Source organism: Gobius niger (genome assembly GCF_951799975.1).
Source record: "Gobius niger genome assembly, chromosome: 19".
Taxonomy (NCBI): Eukaryota; Metazoa; Chordata; class Actinopteri; order Gobiiformes; family Gobiidae; genus Gobius; species Gobius niger.
In genome coordinates, this window is record NC_136870.1 from 25,747,906 (window position 1) to 25,767,105 (window position 19,200).

The 19,200-nt window shown below is 42.3% G+C and overlaps 1 protein-coding gene and 1 long non-coding RNA gene across 2 annotated transcripts in view; one reads left to right on the plus strand and one right to left on the minus strand.

The window, feature by feature from the left end:
• The window catches only part of LOC306978670, a 183,149-nt gene that overhangs the window by 163,109 nt on the left and 840 nt on the right, over window positions 1-19,200 (plus strand). The window lies entirely within an intron of this gene.
• mmp21 (matrix metallopeptidase 21) lies at window positions 801-17,732 on the minus strand (the record flags this gene model as incomplete). The annotated part of the gene is made up of 8 exons (XM_079576790.1): window positions 801-1,106; window positions 2,669-2,841; window positions 5,815-6,072; window positions 7,841-7,982; window positions 8,053-8,192; window positions 10,256-10,892; window positions 13,971-14,378; window positions 17,568-17,732. 8 exons carry the CDS (start codon window positions 17,730-17,732, stop codon window positions 801-803), a joined length of 2,229 nt encoding a protein of 742 aa, XP_079432916.1.

The window sequence follows — 19,200 nt, forward strand, 5'->3', positions numbered from 1 at the left end:
GGACATCTCTGCTCAGACGCCGCCTCAGTGACCCGGCCCCGGATAAAACGCAAGAAAATGGTGGATGGATAATTTATTGTAGGACATTTCAAAAGTATAAAGTACAAATCTGTTTAAATCAATTGTACACAACGGGGACAAACCTTCTTCCTTATTGTGAGTCATTGTCATTTAACAGCACATGTGCACGGCGCCACCTACAGTTCTGGAGTGTGAATCATGAGGCAAAATATTTTAACTTCAGAGATGTTTTATAAATGTAATGGAGTAAAAATAGAAAGTTCTTCACAAAAACTCTTACGAACAGTTCTTAAAAGTTGGAAATTAAATTAGTCCTTAAAGCCAGCAGTTTAATATTCCGCTTTTGTCGAAACCATGATCCAGTCCAGCTTTAACCCGGGTTCAGCCGTTCTCTCCTCCTCGTTCGCTCCGCTCGGTCAGGGGGTGCTCAGTCAGGGGGTGCTCAGTCAGGGGGTGCTCGGTCAGGGGGTGCTCAGTCAGGGGGTCAGGGGGTGCTCGGTCAGGGGGTCAGGGGGTGCTCGGTCAGGGGGTGCTCGGTCAGGGGGTCAGGGGGTGCTCGGTCAGGGGGTGCTCGGTCAGGGGGTCAGGGGGTGCTCGGTCAGGGGGTGCTCGGTCAGGGGGTCAGGGGGTGCTCGGTCAGGGGGTGCTCGGTCAGGGGGTCAGGGGGTGCTCGGTCAGGGGGTGCTCGGTCAGGGGGTGCTCGGTCAGGGGGTGCTCGGTCAGGGGGTGCTCGGTCAGGGGGTGCTCGTTCAGGGGGTGCTCGCTCAGGGGGTGCTCGCTCAGGGGGTGAGCCTCAGAGCGCTCGGGTGCACGTTGCAGATGTCGAACCACTGCTGGTCGATCTCTCTGTGCGGGAGCAGCGTGTTCTTCCGGAGGCGTGGCCCGGGCCGGCGCTCCCGGGCGCCCGCCACCCTCCAGAATCGCGTGTCTTTGAGCAGGAACAGGGCGTTGTGGGTGTAGGAGAAGTAGGCCGCGTCCAGGCCGGACTCGGGGTGGTCCCGCGGGTCGAGGGCGGGGAACACGGAGCGCAGCGGCTTCGGGAAACCGCGGGCCAGGCGGTTCGAGTCCACACTGAAGGCGTAGACCTGAGGCAGACGGAGGGAAGGCATGTTACATATACCCTTTTCACAGCAAGGGAGCGAGGAGGGCGCTTCTCTTTGGTCCTCATGGCGGGGATTTGACTTCAGTTATACTTTCTAAATCCCTGTAGGGAAATTCTCTGCATTTGACCCATCCTCACAGCCGCTGGAGGGACCTGTAGGAGCAGTGAGCGGCCATCTCCAGATGTGGAGCCAGGCTACAGGTCAGGAACACCTTTTGTACATATTTAAAGTGGTACCTGGAGGAAACCTACGCAGACACGGGGAGAACATGCAAACCAATGGCCGCTTGTAGCAGAGATTCACGACGCCGACACTAGGGGCCGCCATTGTTGTAGTACCTCCACATAGTGGCGGCAGAACAAGCTAGTCTTACATTGCATAGCGTTGGACTTTAGACACGTTCTAAACAACTGTAAAGCCTGGTTGGCTATGTTTTAAAAACTTCCAACAGCTAAAAAAAAATCCTCCTGTGATAACGCTGGGTTAGGCACAATTAACCTCTTACCACCCGCCAAAACCAAATGCATTCTCTCCTCTCCTCTGCCATTGTCGTCACTTTTTATTTCCCTTATGTGTTTTTGTCACTTTTTTATGGCACTTTTGTTGCTTTTTTTGTTACTTTTTTGATGCATTTTGGTCACTTTTTTTGCTGCTCTATTGTAACTTTTTTGCTGGATTCTTGTCATTTTTGTCAATTCACATCCTCATTTTCTTCTCGTTTTTTGTCGCTATTTTGAAGAAGCTTTTAGATTTGGAGAATTTGGAGAAAACATGTTCAGGTGGGAGTTAAGAGGTTAAAGGGACCAGGCTGGTTTTCGTGAGAACATTTGTAGAAATCTCGTACTAATGAGGGCCGGACTGTTAGCATTAGAGCTACGTGGCTACGATCAAGGGCGGAGTCTACAGTGAAGATCCCGCCCTTATGCCCTTGAGCTAAGGAGGAGGAGTCTGTACATCCACCATGAATTCCCCGTCGAACATAGTTATTTTGTCAAACGGGGAGGAGTGAGTCTATTAATAATCTGTCTACTGTATGATGCAAACTCCACACAGAGAGGCCCTGTCAGATGAGATTCCAATGGAGTCTTTTTGCCTCCCAGACAAAGTTTAAAAGCCTGGCTCCAGAGAGTTTCCTTTTTTCAAAAAATTATGCTGGGCTGGGTGTTGTATCTTTAACCATGCTGGTTTTTGTTCTTGAATTAAAAAGCATAAGCCTGAGAGTCTTAGATGTGGAGGATTGTGGCGACTCAACCCGCCTCAAGGGGGAACATGCTCTGCAGGAGGAGACTGAGCAGCGTCTCGAGTGGAGTCATGAATGTAAATGGAGGAACGAGCACAAGACGTCTATCAATATTAAACCCGTGGTCACAGCCTTCAAAATAACATTATGTAGCATGTTATGTATTAAATTTTGTCTGAAGAAACATTCATATAACATTAGCATCTCACTAGCTAACCGTTGTAGCATTAGCCGTTTTGTTTATGTACGAGTTTCTTCAGCTGGGCGCTCTGAGCTCGTCATTTTCACCCACAAAGCTCCTCACCAGTCTGCCCCTGAAGAAGTAGATGTTTCCGTCTCTGCGGTCGTACACGGCGGTGTCGATGGGAGCCGGGACCCCGGGGAAGCCCTCAGAGATGGGCCTGGGGTAGGAGCGCCCGTCTGGGTCACGCCTGAGCACCTGGTCCTGCTCGCCGTCGTACCTCCAGAACTGAGCGCCTGAAGGAGACAGAACCACACAGGAGTCACTTTGAGAACCAAAAACAAAAACAGACGTGGAGGAGGGTTTAATTTGGGCACAAAATAGGAAAGAAAAAGGATCTCTCTGCTGATGAAAAGCGTGAAATAGCTGAATGCCTTGGTCTAGGTGTGAAAACCTTTAATATTTCATGAAAGATGACGCGTAATCATCGTACAAGAGATTTGTGGATGATTCAGACACACACGGGTTTGTGCAGATGAAGGCACAATGAGGACGGTTTCTGCCAGACACATCAGATTAAGAGAACAGCTGCTACAAACAGATATTTGAAGCTGCTGGTGCCTCTGGAGTCTCCCGAACATCAAGCTATAGGACCCTCCAGAGGCTGCAGTTGTGCATAAACCTTCTCTCCGGCCTCCCCTAAACTGTTCAAGCTCATGAACAGACTAGGGCTGTCACGATATGAACATTTTACCTCACGGTTATTGTGACCAAAATTATCACGGTTTTCGGTATCGCGGTATTTTTTTAAATGTGTGTTAATATGTTCAGAAAGCATTGATAGTCCTACACAAACTGAAATAGTTTCAAAAAAGTTTAACAGTGCTTATTATATTTAAAAAAATACAGACAAAGCCTTTTCACATCAAAGTAAAGGAACTGTAACAATGTGTTGTTGATTCGAGGGTGCTACATGGACTATTTATAGCGCCAGAAACGAAGAAGAATATTCTTGAACAAGATAAACCGTCTATATCAGGAAAATTGTCCTCAGTTTGTTTCCTTCCAGTGAGCTTTCGCTTTGCAGATTTGGGAAAATGCCTCAGACAGTGATCAGTGTTAAATTCATAAAACTGCGGCGACAGTGAATCTGGGAGCCCCGTAACGCATTGTGCCATTGTGCGGAGGTATCCGGACACGGCTTATGCTGGCGGTGGCGCTGCAGCCGCACTATGGGGCGACTCGTTACATTCTCCCTCAACCCAAAGTCCCACATCAGCATTTCAGCTAAAACGCAAACGTTAACTTACTGCTATAGAGGGAGACGCTAACGTTAGCTTCCTGCTATAGAGGGAGACGGTCACGCAGGAGAGTCAGAGGTTCGAAGTCTCGCTGCTTTAGAGAAACTTTTTCCTGCACGCTCCACAAACAGGACAACTGTCTCTATCAACTGTCCTTCAGCTTTCTTAAAATACCCAAAATGTGCCCAGACTTCCGCTACACCGGCAACCGTGACATCCCTAGAACAGAAACGGCTGCAGTGGCTCAGAAATACATGAGGACTCATTTTCACACAGTCTTGTTCACTGATGAGGCCGTGTGACCCTGGATGGTCAGATGGACGGAGTAGTGGATGGTTGTGATGTCAGTAAGGAGGGGGCGGAGCAGTGTTGTTTTTAGCAGCCCTTTTAGTTTTAGTCTTAGTTTTAGTCTTTTGGACAAAAATGCATTTAGGTTTAGTCACATTTTAGTCATTTCAAAATGTGATCGTTTTAGTCACGTTTTAGTCAGACGAAAATTAAAAAGGTTTTTGTCAAGTTTTCGTCTGTTTCATTATAAGAAGTTATAATTAATTTCGATAAGTCTTGGATATTGGGATAAATAATAGCTTCTATTGGCTTTTGAAAGATAGATGACACCACGATAGGCACTGGTAGAAGTGGTCGGCCGACTGTGAACAGGACTTTTCCCAAAAGCGCCCGCTCTCCTCGTCCTATATTCGTCGCTTCCAGATTTTTATTTTTTATTTTACCAACAGTGCTGTCTGCACATACGTAGCCGACCTCATCGTGCTTTCTGTTTTCATACGCCACGGTATTGAAAACTGTCCTGAGAAACAATAAAGTCCCTGTGACCTGGATGTCAGACGCTCCGAGGAGGATGTACGCGAGCAGTGACCGCATGAGCAGCACGGCACCGCTCCGGGTCACGTTTACCGTGTGTTCTCTCACTCCGCGGCACAAACTGACGAAAAACTTTCTCTCATTTTTGTCTCTTCTCATCTCATTGTAAACTCGTAAACGTCTCGTCATGTTCTAGTCCCCAAAGAGCTCATTTTAGCTCGTCATTGTTATGTTATCATCATTAAAAAAAGGGGCGTCAACGAAAAGATATCGTTATCGTCTTCATTGATGAAAACAACACTGGGGCAGAGTCATGTTTTGGCCTGGAATCATGGGGAGAGAGCTGGTCGGTCCCTTTAGGCTCCCTGAAGGTGTGAAAATGACCTCTTTCTGACTGACCACTGTCTTCTATGGTACAAAAAGAAGAGCCGTGTTTTCCCCGAACAAGATCCTGTTGCATAAGAGGAGTCTAAGCGGCCATTAAGGTTCACACAGGACTCAGGACCTTTTCTATGAATGGGGCTGATATTAATCTATCTCTAATTATTATATCTATGGTCTTACCCGGTGCTTTCTCCCAATGGGACCTGCCCGGGACACCTACCCAGGGAAAGACCAGGAGGCTCCGAAACAGATCCCCCGAGCCACCTCAGCTGCTCCTCTCGACGTAAAGGAGCAGCAACTCTACTCCGAGCTCCTCCTGAGTAACTGAGCTCCGCCCGATCTCTAAAGGCTCATTTATCAGAATCACAATAGTTTTTATTGCCAGTGAACAACAGACTAGGATCTTTTTCCAGTCCAATCGTGCAACATATAACATATAACGTACAGGGAGACACATGGTGATTTCTGTCCGTGCACTTTGTTTACCCGGAGTCAAACAAAGTGCACGGACAGAAGAACTTTGAAATATGAATATGAGGTATCGAAGGTTTTCATACCTAGACCAAGACATTCAACTATTTCACGCTTTTCATCAGCAGAGAGATCCTTTTTCTGATCCTTCATCCTGACAACGCCCCATGTCCTGCTGTAAAAACTCATGATGTGGACCCCCTCCTCCCCTGACCTCAACCCTATTGAGACCCTTTGGAGCCTCAAGCAAAACTTCTATGAGGGTGGGAGGCGTATTCTCCTGCCGTTCACCTTTAAAGAAGTAGACGTGGTCCCTGCGGCGGGACCACACGTGCACGAAGGCGTCCACCCCGTCCAGCGGCAGCCCCCTCCAGCCGCTCTGCAGGGACACCGGGTCCCCGAAGCGCGTCCGGTTGTTCCTGTTCTCGTAGAGCCAGTACCAGCCCCGGCGCATGAAGTACGTGTTGAAGCGGATCAGCACGTCCCCGCGCGGCGAGCGCTCTCTGCGGACCCAGTCGAACACGGCGTCGAAGCGGCCTTTACAGCCGCCTGCGGGAAAAACAAATACATCACCAGTTTAGTCAGAGTTAGATCTTTGCTGACGCCATTTGAGCCAAAATACTGGAAAACTGTCCTGAAGAAGAGTGTAATTTCAGACAGATGGAAGACCTTGCACTGCTGTTATTGTGATAATGATCATTTTGGCTATAATTCAGCTCACAGTCTTTCCATGGGGCATTAAAAGTAACATGTAGCTAAATTAAAGCCTCGTGCTCATTAACTGTCCGTGAGAGTAAATACTGCGCTGACAGAAAAGACAAAGGGACAGAGGGATATTGTTCATCTAATTACACAATGGAGATCATTTTTTTCACTCAAACTCGGCTGTAAATACTGTTTAAGTGGCGCTAGCCCACAGCTAGCTTTGCCCGTTAGCCTGTTAGCTTCTTCTTCGTGATTCCATTAGTGTGTATTGGTGACACCGACCCGGAGGCAGGGAAAGTTGCAATTGTGTGAGATGAAAGACCCTCCAATCACCCCATTAACACTTGTATTACCCCCAGAGGGACAACGAACAGGATTTTCTTAAGCTACTTGTTAATACTGCTTTAAAGAGGGGGTATTCTGCTTTTTTCAGTCCCATAGCACCAGTCTATATCACACTACAATGATGACAAACCTTCTGTTGGTCTGTAAATGCAGTAAATTAGAATAACTGCCTTGTATAAAATGTCTCTCTCAAAATGGCTGTAGTGAATGTCTTGAAATAGGCCTCTGTCTCTTTAAGAACCTCTGAGCCTTTCCGACACGCCCCCTCCACACGCTGTCTGTGGCATCAGTGGGGAGGGGGTTCTGCTGAGGAGCAGTGGTTGGTTACTCGGCTGGTGACGAAAGCTCGGAGGCGTCTCCAGGAGGTGGGGGCGTTCCTAGGAGGACTCAGGCAAACCTATCCCTAAAATGGCCGCCATCAGAGTTTTTACAGATTACTCAAAAATACGTGAATGTGCCAAGGCAACACTTCAGGCATGTTTTTAACCTCTTAACTTCCGTCTGAACCAAAAGGATCTTTTTCCTCACGTCATCAGATTTTTTTTTTCCATCATTTTTTTGTTGGGCATTCAAGTCATTTTTGTCACATTTTTGTCACTTTTTTGTCACTTTTTTGTCACTTTTTTGTCACTTTTTTGTCACATTTCCATAATTGTTTTCGGCTCAGTTTTGTTGATATTTTCACAGCTTTTTTCCAGAAGCTTTTGGACTGGGTTAATGAGGGATTGACATAATAACATGATGTAAAGCTTGAAAAAGTCGATTTTGCATAATACCCCCCCTTTAAGGTAAACAAGTTACTTGTTATTACTGCTTTAAGAGATTTTCAATATTCAGGTTTTGGGCCTAGTTGGTCTCTAAACGTATAAACTTTCACCTGAAAACCAAAAAAATCCCTGATATTCTAACTAACATGTGTAATTATTTACTGATTCATTCATTTTTCATAGACTTATTTGGGAAATTGTAATTTTAATGAAGAAGTGGCAAAAATTTCACAAAAATGTCACAAAAAATTGACAAAAAAATTACAAAAAATTACTAAAAATGAGTTGAAAACCCCCCCAAATACAGATGGAGAAAATAATCTGTTGATGTGAGGAAAAAGATCCATTGAGATGAGTTTTGTAGATCTCAGCTTTCAAATGAGGCGTTACACTGGCCTACAGGATTTGGGTGAAGCTAAACTGGAGAAAATGCTCTCGGTTCAGGCGGGAGTTAAGAGGTTAAAAGTGTAATTTATGTCTGTTTTAAAGTGGGTTCTGACCGTAGAGGCTCTGAATGGCCTTGCGGTCCATCCAGTCCACCTCGAAGCCCGACTCGTGGGGCCTGTAGCTGGGCTGCATGATGGAGCCCGGTCTGTAGATGTGAGGCAGCCCCAGGACGTGGCCGATCTCGTGCACCGCCACCTGCAGAAGGAAAGCGCGTCTTTAATCACCCGCCTTCGTAAAAGCATGAGTGTTTGTTGTGGAGGCGGACCTTGAGCAGACTGATGCCTCTCCCGGCGCTGGAGCCGCTGAAGTGCTCGTCGTCGTCGAAGTGGATGTCGCCTAAAAACCAGGCGTGAGCGAACTCTCGGCCCGAACCGTCGAAGCGCTGCTTACAGCCCAAGTGTCGCCCTGCGGGAGAAGAAGATACAAATCATTTTTACTTTCTCTGCAATACACAGGCACTATTTCATGCGTTATAATGTAAAATATCAACGATTAAATAATGTTTTAAGCCTGAATTACTGTATCTATCCCGCCCACTTGCGCTCCTTTGGCCAATAGATACAGATTTTATCACTCTTTTTAGCCATTTTCTGATGGAATATGAACTTATTTATCAAATTTTAAAAACATGAAATGTCTTTTATTCCTCGAGCATTAACGTTGTTTTACGAATCTGATTTATTCTTTTTTTTTTTGTATATTGCTGTTTTTATTCTATTGTAATTGACACAATTCAGGTTAAACACTTTGTTTTTTTCCTGCAATGTCAAATTTAATAAACCTAAACCTAAACAAATAAAGTCAAGTGTAAATCGGGTCCATGTGGATGTTTTCTCACAGCAGATTGTTCTGTAGAAGTGAAAAAACGGCAGTCATAGCAAGCACTAGCTAGCGTTAGCACTAGCAATCCCAATGCAAGTAGAACACTCCATTGACTTGAATGGGATTTTCCAACGTTCTACCGGTCATTATATTCTGATAAAGGACCTCTGAAAAAAATAATGACCGCTGCCAATGGCAACGGAATTCGTGCTTGTAAAACAGGTCTTTCGTATCACTCCAGGAATACTAGAGGACCTTGTCTCTGTCCCCGTCACTGTGAGAGAAGTCGGGGGAATCGCTCGTGAAGTTAACGTGAGTCCGACTTTGAACTTACCCAGAGATTTACCCAGAGATTCACCACCATTCCTCCAACTGCACCTTCAACTAAGTAGCTAGGCTAGCAATACGTAGCTAGCCTTGCTGCTACTACGTGCAAACCTTTGGGAACTATTTGCCGCGGAAGTCATTAAATAAACCTTTCGGCCTTCATAAAAGTGTATGAAGTTTATTTTGTGTGTGTTTAGTTGGGAAATAGTCGTATAATAAGCGGGATAATGTACAGAACGCTGGTCATGATCGGGAAAATAAGATGATGTTTAGTGGCCCCTGGATGTTTATCCGACCCACAAAAAGCAGAAACTTGACTGAATATTGCAAACCTTTTCTAAATTGTATTATTTGTAATGATTTATGTAAATGTATATGTAAACTATCATATGTCTTAAAGCAGTACTAAGTAACTCTTCCCCCTAGAGGCCATACGCGCAACTGCAGGTGTAGTAGCAAGTTACGATTTTTTAAATTTATTAATTGTCTTGGAGAGTAAATACTACGCTGACAGGAAAGGCGAAGGGAGAGAGGGTTACTGTGCATCCAATTATACAATGGAAATATTTTTTTTCACTCAAACTTGGCTGTAAATACTGTTTAAAGCGACGTTAGCCCGCAGCTAGCTTTGCCCGTTAGCATGTTAGCTTCTTCTTCGTGATTACATTAGTGTGTATTGCTTTCTCCGGACCGGTGGCAGTCAAGTTGCAAACATGGTTTTCTGGCCAAACCAGTTTTAAGACCCTCCAATCATCCCATAAACAATAGTATTACCCCCACAGGGGCTACGGAAAGGATTTATTAAGGTAAATAAGTTACTTAGTACTGCTTTATGGACCAGGCGAATTAGCTTTTAGCTATATGGCCTATGAACATGGCATTGGTTATCTGTATTTAAAGTAAAATATCAAAAGATCTGCACATTCATTTATAATTTCTAACTAGTCTTTGCCTAAATGTGGTCGACATGGTTTGACAACAGCTGAAAACATCTGGATCGTTCATAATTGCCGATGTTTGAGGCTGATGCTACTCTGACTTTGTTTCCCGGACGAGCCAACCTACTAACTAGTCGTTTGTCATTTGTTAGGATTTTAGGCAAAATACGTCATACAATAGATATTTTTATGCTTTAAAACATGTCACTGCAGTACTACAGATGAGTAGTTAGTAGTAGTTAGGTTCCAGTTTGACATTATTTGCTTTAGAAACATTGTCCAAAATGGCGGCCGGTGGCGTTTTTTTCTCACATGACTCAAAAAACATGTTGACTCTTTGAAAAATGTACATTAAGAGTTTAAGACCCGCCCCTCGCTCACCCGTCCCGAAGCCCAGGCGGATGTCGATCTCCTCCAGCGGCGACGCGTTATCCTCCGTGAACTCCAGGGGGCAGACCTCGCTCCACATCCTGAAGGCCAGCCTGAACACGTAGCGCTGCTCCTCCACGGAGAGCTGGCTGCTGTAGCCCTCGCCGATCAGCCGCCAGCGCAGCACGCTCTTCGAAAACGCCACGTGGCCGCCCGCTTCACGCCGGCTCCGAGCGCGGCTTTTGGAGACCAGAGTCGCGAGGTGGCGCTTCCTCCTCGCGACGCCGCTAAACTGAGCCAGGTCTGAGGATTCGGTAGGTTTTTTGGTTATAGTTTGGTGCTTGGTTTCTGTAGAAGTGGCGTTGTCGGTCAGGTCAGAAATTGTCGAAGAATTCAAGCTTGTTTCATTGGTAAAGTTCTCAAAAGTGGAATTTTCCTTGTTTTTTGTAGGATTTTTGTCACTGGTTTGAAGCTTGGTTTCTGCAGAAGTGGCGTTGTCGGTCTTGTCAAAATTTATTGGAGAATTCGAGTTTGTTTCATTGGTAAAGTTCTCAAAATCTGCATCGTCAATAGTTGAATTTTCCTTGGTTTTGGTAGAATTTTTGTCAATAGTTTGAAACTTAGTTTCTCCATAAGTGGCGTTGTTGGTCTTGTCAAAAATTGTCAAAGAATTTAGGTTTATTTCATTGGTAAAATTTTCAAAATGTACATTGCCAAAAGAAGACATTTTCTTAGTTTTGATGGCTGTTTTAATAATATTTTGATGAATGTTTTCCATGGTAGTGTTGCTGTCAATAGGATCAAACATTGTTGGAGAATTGAAGGTTGTTTCATTGGTAAAATTCTCAAAATTCATATTGTTAAAAGTGGAATTTTTCTCAGTTTCAAAAGCCGTTTTGTTGACATTTTGATGAATGTCTTCCATGGTAGTATTGCTGTCAATAGAATCAAAAATTGTCGAAGAATTCAAGTTTGTTTCATTGATAAAGTTCTCAAAATTTACATCATCAATAGTGGAATTTTTGTTGGGTTTGGTAGAATTTTTATCAATGGTTTGAAGTTTAATTTCTGCAGAAGTGGCATTGTTGGTCTTGTCAAAATTTATTGCAGAATTCAGGTTTGTTTCATTGGTAAAGTTCTCAAAATTCACATTGTCAAAAGTGGAATTTTTCTTAGTTTCAATGGCCGTTTTGTTGACATTTTGATAAATGTTTTCCTCAGAAGTGTTGCTGTCGATAGAATCAAAAATTGTCAAAGAATTCAGGTTCGTTTCATTGATAAAGTTCTCAAAATTTACATCATCAATAGTTGAATTTTCTTCTGTTTTGGTAGAATTTTTGGCAATAGTTTGAAGCTTAGTTTCTCCATAAGTGGCGTTGTCGATCGGGTCAGAAATTGTCGAAGAATTCAGGTTAGTATCATTGGTAAAATTTTCAAAATGTACATTGCCAAAAGAAGACATTTTCTTAGTTTTGATGGCTGTTTTGATAATATTTTGATGAATGTTTTCCATGGTTGTATTGCTGTCAATTGGATCAAACATTGGAGAATTGAAGTTTGTTTCATTGGTAAAATTCTCAAAATTCATATCGTCAAAAGTGGAATGTTTCTTAGTTTCAAAAGCCGTTTTCTTGACATTTTGATTAATGTTTTCCATGGTTGTATTGCTGTCAATAGAATCAAAAATTGTTGGAGAATTGAAGTGTGTTTCATTGATAAAGTTCTCAAAATTTACATCGGCAATAGTTGAATTTTCCTTGTTTTTTTTAGAATTCTTATCAATGGTTTGAAGCTTAGTTTCTGTAGAAGTGGCGTTGTTGGTCTTGTCAAAAATTGTCAGAGAATTCAGGTTTGTTTCACTGGTAAAGTTCTCAACATTCATATCGTCAAAAGTGGAATTTTTCTTAGTTTCAAAAGCCGTTTTGTTGACATTTTGCTGTATATTTTCCACAGAAGTATTGCTGTCAATTGAATCAAAAATTGTCAAAGAACTCAGGTTTGTTTCATTGATAAAGTTCTCAAAATTTATGTTGTCAATAGTTGAATATTCCGCTGTTTCGGTAGAATTTTTGTCAATAGTTTGAAGCTTAGTTTCTCCATAAGTGGCGTTGTCGATCTTGTCAAAAATTGTCAGAGAATTCAGGTTTGTTTCATTGGTAAAGTTCTCAAAATTCATATTGTCAAAAGTGGAATTTTTCTTAGTTTCAATGGCCGTTTTGTTGACATTTTGATGCATATTTTCCACAGAAGTATTGCTGTCAATTGAATCAAAAATTGTCAAAGATTTCAGGTTTGTTTCATTGATAAAGTTCTCAAAATTTATATCGTCAACAGTTGAATTATCCTTGGTTTTGGTAAAATTTTTATCAATATTTTGAAGCTTGGTTTCTGTGGCGTCGGTTCGATCAAAAATCGTTAAAGAATTGAAGTTTGTTTCAAAATAATCAAAACTTTCAGAAGCCATTTTGTTTCCATTTTGATGCGTATTTCCCGCTGTTGTGTCATTGTCGATCGGGTCAAAAATTGCTGAAGAATTTAAATTTGTTTCATTGGCCAAATTCCACTTTTTTTCAGCAATAGTTTGGTGGTTGGTTTTTAGAGTTGTACCAGTTTTGTTCTCAAGATTTACATCAACGACTGCAGTTTTGGTTTTAATCAGCTGTTTGGTAATCGCCTGGTGTTTGGTTTCTAGAGAAGTGTCATTATCAAAAACGGTCAAAGTTTTCAAGTTTGTTTCATTGGTAAAATTCTCAAAATATACATTATCAAGAGTAGAATTGGTGTCAGAATTTGTGATAAAATCTGACATCGTCTCATTGTTAAAATCATGAGAAAAGGTAGAATTTTCTGTGTCATAATCTTTCAAATTGTTCACCCTCTGGTTTAAACTGAAGTCATTTAAATCACCAACACGGTCCTGATTATCACCGAAGGCAGTTTCATTCTCCAAAGTCAAACTGGCCAAAGCCGAATTACCAGAAGCTTTAATCAACGCCATGTGATTCAAATCTGGATCAAAAAGTACATTTGTTTCATTAGCAAAGTTAGCGCTGTCAGTATTCAGCACAAATCCATCGGAATGATCGTCGCTTGATCGGAAAGTTTGGTTCAAATCGCCCATTTCTGAATCATTAGTGTTTGAAATGACACGATCAGGTCTGTCTATGAAGGTCTGGTTTGACATCGGGTCGAAATTGTCCGAAAAATCCAAGCTGGTGCCACTGAAACCGCTATTTTTGGAAGAATTACCAGAAAAACGAAGAGCGGTATTGGTTGGAAAAGCCATGTTTGAATCTCCATTGGTTACGTTGGTGAAGGTGTTTGATTCGCGAGATTGATTCAGAGGAATTCCTTCAGTTTCCGTTGCTTTTTTGTCCATTGTGCCCAATAAAACATCCAACAGTTTTAAATCGTCAGCGAATTTCGGATTTGTTTCGTGATCGGTGCTCGGCAGATCAAAAACATGGCCGCCATTGTACGAATCATTATAGCTTGGGCCATTTTCTAAAGTCGTGCTTCCGTTTTTCACATTTTTAAGATCTGAAATGTGTTTGTGAGTTTCGTTCTTAGTCTCGTTGGACATTTGTTTTTCCGTTGACCCAAAATTTCCTGCAAATTTGGAGTTTGTTTCCTTGGATAAGTCGTCGAAATGGTTGTTCGCATCGTCTCCAGAAGAGTTCTCGTCCAACAGTTCAACATCTGCATCATCTAAATGTTGAAATCCTACCATTTTACTGTTGGGTTTTTCTTGCAAACTCTTCTGATCCGTGATTTGAGCTTGCCGAGGTTCTTCGCCCGAGCTTTCGTCGCCCAATTCGGCTTCCACATCCGGAACTCCACACCTGGGCTTGTTCATGGCGTCTTTCGTGGCTTCGTCCAGGACGCCGGTCACGGGGAGCCCGGACAGTTTCTGGAAGTCTCGGAGGGCGCTGACGAAATGCGGGTCGTGCGGTGTCTGCTCGTGGTCGTGGTGGTGGTGGTTTTGATCGGGGTTTCGTGAGTGCGGTGACGAAGCGCCCTCCTCGATGCTGAATTCGTGCAGGTCCGAAAACGAGAGGTCGGTCTCGTCCCCGTCGTCCAAAAGCAGCTCCTCCCAGTTCACCGGCCTCAGGAACCCGTATCTGGACAGGAACATCTGCAGGAGGCCAGAGATGGAGGTAATAAAGTACAAAATAATAAAGTTCACACGCTCAGTATTTGGTTGTAGCGCCTTTAGCTTTGATTCACATTCACATTGTTTCAATAAGCTAAAAATCTGCCATTCATTTGTCACCAAGATCTTGTATAGAGCTCCACAGTCCCGCCCCTTGCAGTCTTGTTTCTCCGGTCCGGAAGCAAAAAATCCCCGTGTACACGACTGTCGATTTTCCAAAAATTCAAATATTAAGAGTTTAATGTCACCACAAAAGCTAATCAGCTATGTAGCAATTCGTGACCATAAAATGTTTCATTTCAACCCAAAAAGAAGACGACATGTTGAAGAAAAGGCTGTGACATCATTCACTTCCCGACTATAGAAACTCCGTATCCCAAGAACCTTTGCGACATCGCGCCCGCTGGTCAAGGCAACCAGGTTTTCAGCAAACACGGCCAGTTTCTTTTACTTTGCAGACAAAAGTTCTATATTATTTCACTATTAAACAATCTGAATCCTGCTAATTGGAATAAAAATGATGGTGGTTCGTTTAATCGGATCGTTGGGAACATTTTTTTGACGTTTTTCTTACTGTCAGTGTTAGATATGGATAAAACGTCAACTCTCTGCCTGCATTATGTTTGAATACATTGTATATTATATGTTTTCTACATTACAATAAATAAACACGTGTGGGAACGTGAAGCTACACCAATCAAGAGCCTCGTAGTAGATCATGGGACTCCCGAGCATCCTGGGTAATGTAGTTCTAGGACGAAGGCTCGCAGTTAAACTGTATTTTTTCGCTTTTTTCACCTGCGTCTGACTTTGCGGTCGCTTTAGAACCACAGAGCTGGATTCAGCCCGAGCTGACGGAGTTACGGAGTTAAAGACTTTATTCCAAATCAATACGGTCTCAAAGCAAGAGGAGTTTTACTTCCGGACCGGAGAGGAGGCGGGACTGTGGAGCTGTATTGATGATGGAAAAGTGTGACCTTTGCACAATTTTCAAAGTCTCTAATGTCCCAATTGTTGCCCAAATTAAAGCACCACTACTAGTATCTAATTTTAAGAACTAATTGGTTGTTTTGCAAGACAATATTAAAGTGATCGTCAGTGAAAGTAAACAATCCTGATTCGACCAGAAAGCCACTCCTAGTTTGTAAACTTTCAAAAATATACAATCAAGCTCCTCCCCCTTCTCTCCTGATTGGAACTGAAAGGCCAGTTCACAGGAAAGCTCATCTCATTGGTCAAAGTGACGGCACTGGGGGATTAGTTGCTGAAACCAGCAAAGGAAGGGACTTTAGATAAAATATTATTATTCAATAATTTAAATAATATTATAATTTGGTGGCCACACCGCCTTTGCTCTGCCTGATCCTGTCAGACCTTGGAGGCTCAGCTGGAAGGGCCTGGTCGGTACTTGGATGGGCGACCGTTTGGGAACACCAGGAAGCCTAGCGAATGCAGTGAGTGGGGGCCTTTCCGAAATCATTCCCTCCTCCCTTCCCCTACACCCACTCAGGCCTCAGTGAGGGACCTTCAGAAGTTCACTCAACAGAGAAATTTGAGCTGTGACTTTCAGACTCACTCTCCCTCTCCCCCACCGTCCTCACAGCCCATAATGTGGCAAAAATCACAACTGATCATACTTTTAAATAAATAAAAGGTTCTTACGAGTTTACAAAGTAATTCAGATTCAAATATGTCATATCTACGTTATATAATTTAGCTTCTTCAAACTCACAAGTGAGAACTTATCCTCTCCCAATAAAATCATTTTAAGTCTCACTGTTGTTTTCTTTTTCATTAACAAACGTCTACATGACGATAAAGTTGTTCAAATGAACACTTAGATGCTCCTAAGTAAAGGCGGAACTGAAGTTGTTTGATGTGTTGCTCGTGGGACGGCTCTCAGTGTAACACACACCTGTTAAGTGTAGTGTCGATGCAGACTCACTGAGAAGGAGCTTTTCTCCCCCCCATTTCGGAAAGAACTTCACTCCGCGGGCACGAGCAGACTGAGTGTTAGGGGGGAGGGGGAGGGAGGAGGGAGCGGATTCGGAAAGGCCCTGAGTGTTTGGTGGTGATCAGAGGGGCCGATGGCGCAGACTGGTTGCCTCGCTTCTGTCAGTCTACCCCAGGGCAGCTGTGGCTACAACAGCAGCTAACCACCACCGAGTATGGAGTGAATGAATAATGCCATGTAAAGCGTCTTTGAGTGTCCAGAAAAGCGCTATATAAAACCAGTGTTAATTTCGTCGACTAAAATATTTCGTCTTAATTTTAGTCAAAGTGATATTTTTGTGACTAAAATTGGACTAAAACTAAATTAAAAGTTTTACATGAGACTAAAACTGTGACTAAAATGTCCAGATATTTTAGTCGACTAAAATAAGACTAAATAAACATGAAAAGGAGAGACTAAAATCATCCAAACTTCTATTGAGCGTCTGAAAGAGCCTCAGATCATGTAAATTCTCTGTTAAAGGATCAGCTCTGAGCTTTGTTCATGTGGAGCAGCTCATGAAGCAGAGGAACAACATTAAATATGATTATAATGAATATTATCAATGCAAAGTCGACTAAATTTGCCTTAAATTTAGTCGACTAAAACTAGACTAAAATTGTAAAGATTTTTTCGACTAAATCTCGACTAAAATTAAATTACATTTTAGTCAAAAAGACTAAAACTAAAATAAAATATGTTGTCAAAATTAACACTGTATAAAACTGATGTATGATTATGATCCCCGCGACCCGGCCCCGGAAAAAGAAAATGGATGGATGTATTACTATGATTATTATTAATAATAATTATTGAATACTAATTCAATAATTATTGGGGGACGAAAGTCAATCCCACCCTCTTGGACCCCAGAGGGAGGGATTGACTTTTACGCCCTTAGTGTTTTTGTTTTGTTAAAAGGCTTATGTTAGGGATAAATCTATCTAAGAGCACCTTTTATCTAGTTATTCAAAAGTGTATTCATTTTCTTTTAAAAGATATTTAATTAACTAAATGTGTATAACAAAATGCATGTGCTGTTTTTATATTTTGTCAGTCCTATGAACATAAATCTATCGACTATTATTTTCACTTGTACTTGATTAAAATCACTTTAAAGCAGCGTCTTACATACTCTGGCTTCTCTTTGTCATGAGCTCGTGGTCGTGTGGTCTCACCTCGGCCGTGTGGGGGTCCGTGATGGGCTCCGCTCGCTGCTGGTTCTCGCTCCGCAGGTCCGAGTGGTCCCTCTGGTGGAAAAGTCTCTCCGCATCTGAACAAATGCTCGTCCACAAAATAAACAACACTGAGTGACAAACGCTCCGCTGGATGAAGGTCAGCATCGTGGCCTGAGGTTTTCACGGCGAGTCCTGGGTTCACAAGTGCGGCCCGGGAGGGAGCGGAGAGATATATGGGGGAGAACAGGCCCCGCCCACTCGCAGGTGTGACTCCGCCCACTCGCAGGTGAGGGCCGTCGACACCGGAGCGAGAAGAGCAAAGCTTTGTGTGAGTTTACAGTCGGCAGGTGGCAGTGCATTGTGGGAAAGTGTGAAGCGCGGTTCATTGGTTTTGAATGGACGGAAGGAGAGAGTGAAACTTTAACCTCTTACCACCCGACAAAACCCAATGCATTCTCTGCTCTTAGCCTTCGTCACTTTTTATTTCCCTAATGAGTTTTTGTCACTTTTTTATTACTTTTCTGCTGGATTTCTGTCACTTTTTTCTGCTGGATTTTTGTCTTTTTTCTGCTGGATTTCTGTCACTTTTTTCTGCTGGATTTTTGTCTTTTTTCTGCTGGATTTTTGTCATTTTTCTGCTGGATTTCTGTCACTTTTTCTGCTGTATTTTTGTCTTTTTTCTGCTGTATTTTTGTCTTTTTTTTGCAGGGTTTTTGTCTTTTTTTCTGTATTTTTGTCTTTTTCTGCTGTATTTTTGTCTTTTTTCTGCTGTATTTTTTGTCTTTTTTCTGCTGGATTTTTGTCACTTTTTTGCTGGAGTTTTGTCACTTTTTTGATGGATTTTTGTCTTTTTTCTGCTATATTTTTGTCATTTTTCTGCTGGATTTTTTTCTTTTTTTGCTGGATTTTTTTTCACTTTTTTTAATGTATTTTTGTCATTTTTTTGCTGGATTTTTGTCACTTTTTTGCTGTATTTTTGTCTTTTTTCTGATGGATTTTTGTCTTTTTTCTGCTCGATTTTTGTCACTTTTTTGCTGTATTTTTGTCTTTTTTCTGATGGATTTTTGTCTTTTTTCTGCTCGATTTTTGTCTTTTTTTGCTGGATTTTTGTCACTTTTTTTCTGCTGGATTTTTGTCTTTTTTCTGCAGGATTTTTGTCTTTTTTCTGATGGATTTTTGTCATTTTTTCGGCTGGATTTTTGTCTTTTTTCTGCTGGATTTTTGTCACTTTTTTGCTGTATTTTTGTCTGTTTTTTGCTGTATTTTTGTCTGTTTTTTGCTGTATTTTTTTTTGTCTGTTTTTTGCTGGATTTTTGTCACTTTTTTTGCTGGATTTTTGTCTTTTTTCTGCTGGATTTTTGTCTTTTTTCTGCTGGATTTTTGTCTTTTTTCTGTTGGATGTTTGTCTTTTTTTTGCTGGATTTTTGTCATTTTTTTTGCTGGATTTTTGTCCTTTTTTTTGCTGGATTTTTGTCCTTTTTTTTGCTGGATTTTTGTCTTTTTTTTTGCTGGATTTTTGTCTTTTTTCTGCTGGATTTTTGTCTTTTTTCTGCTGGATTTTTGTCTTTTTTCTGCTGGATTTTTTGTTGCTCTTTTGTCACTTTTTTGTTGAGTTTTTGTCATTCTTGTCGCT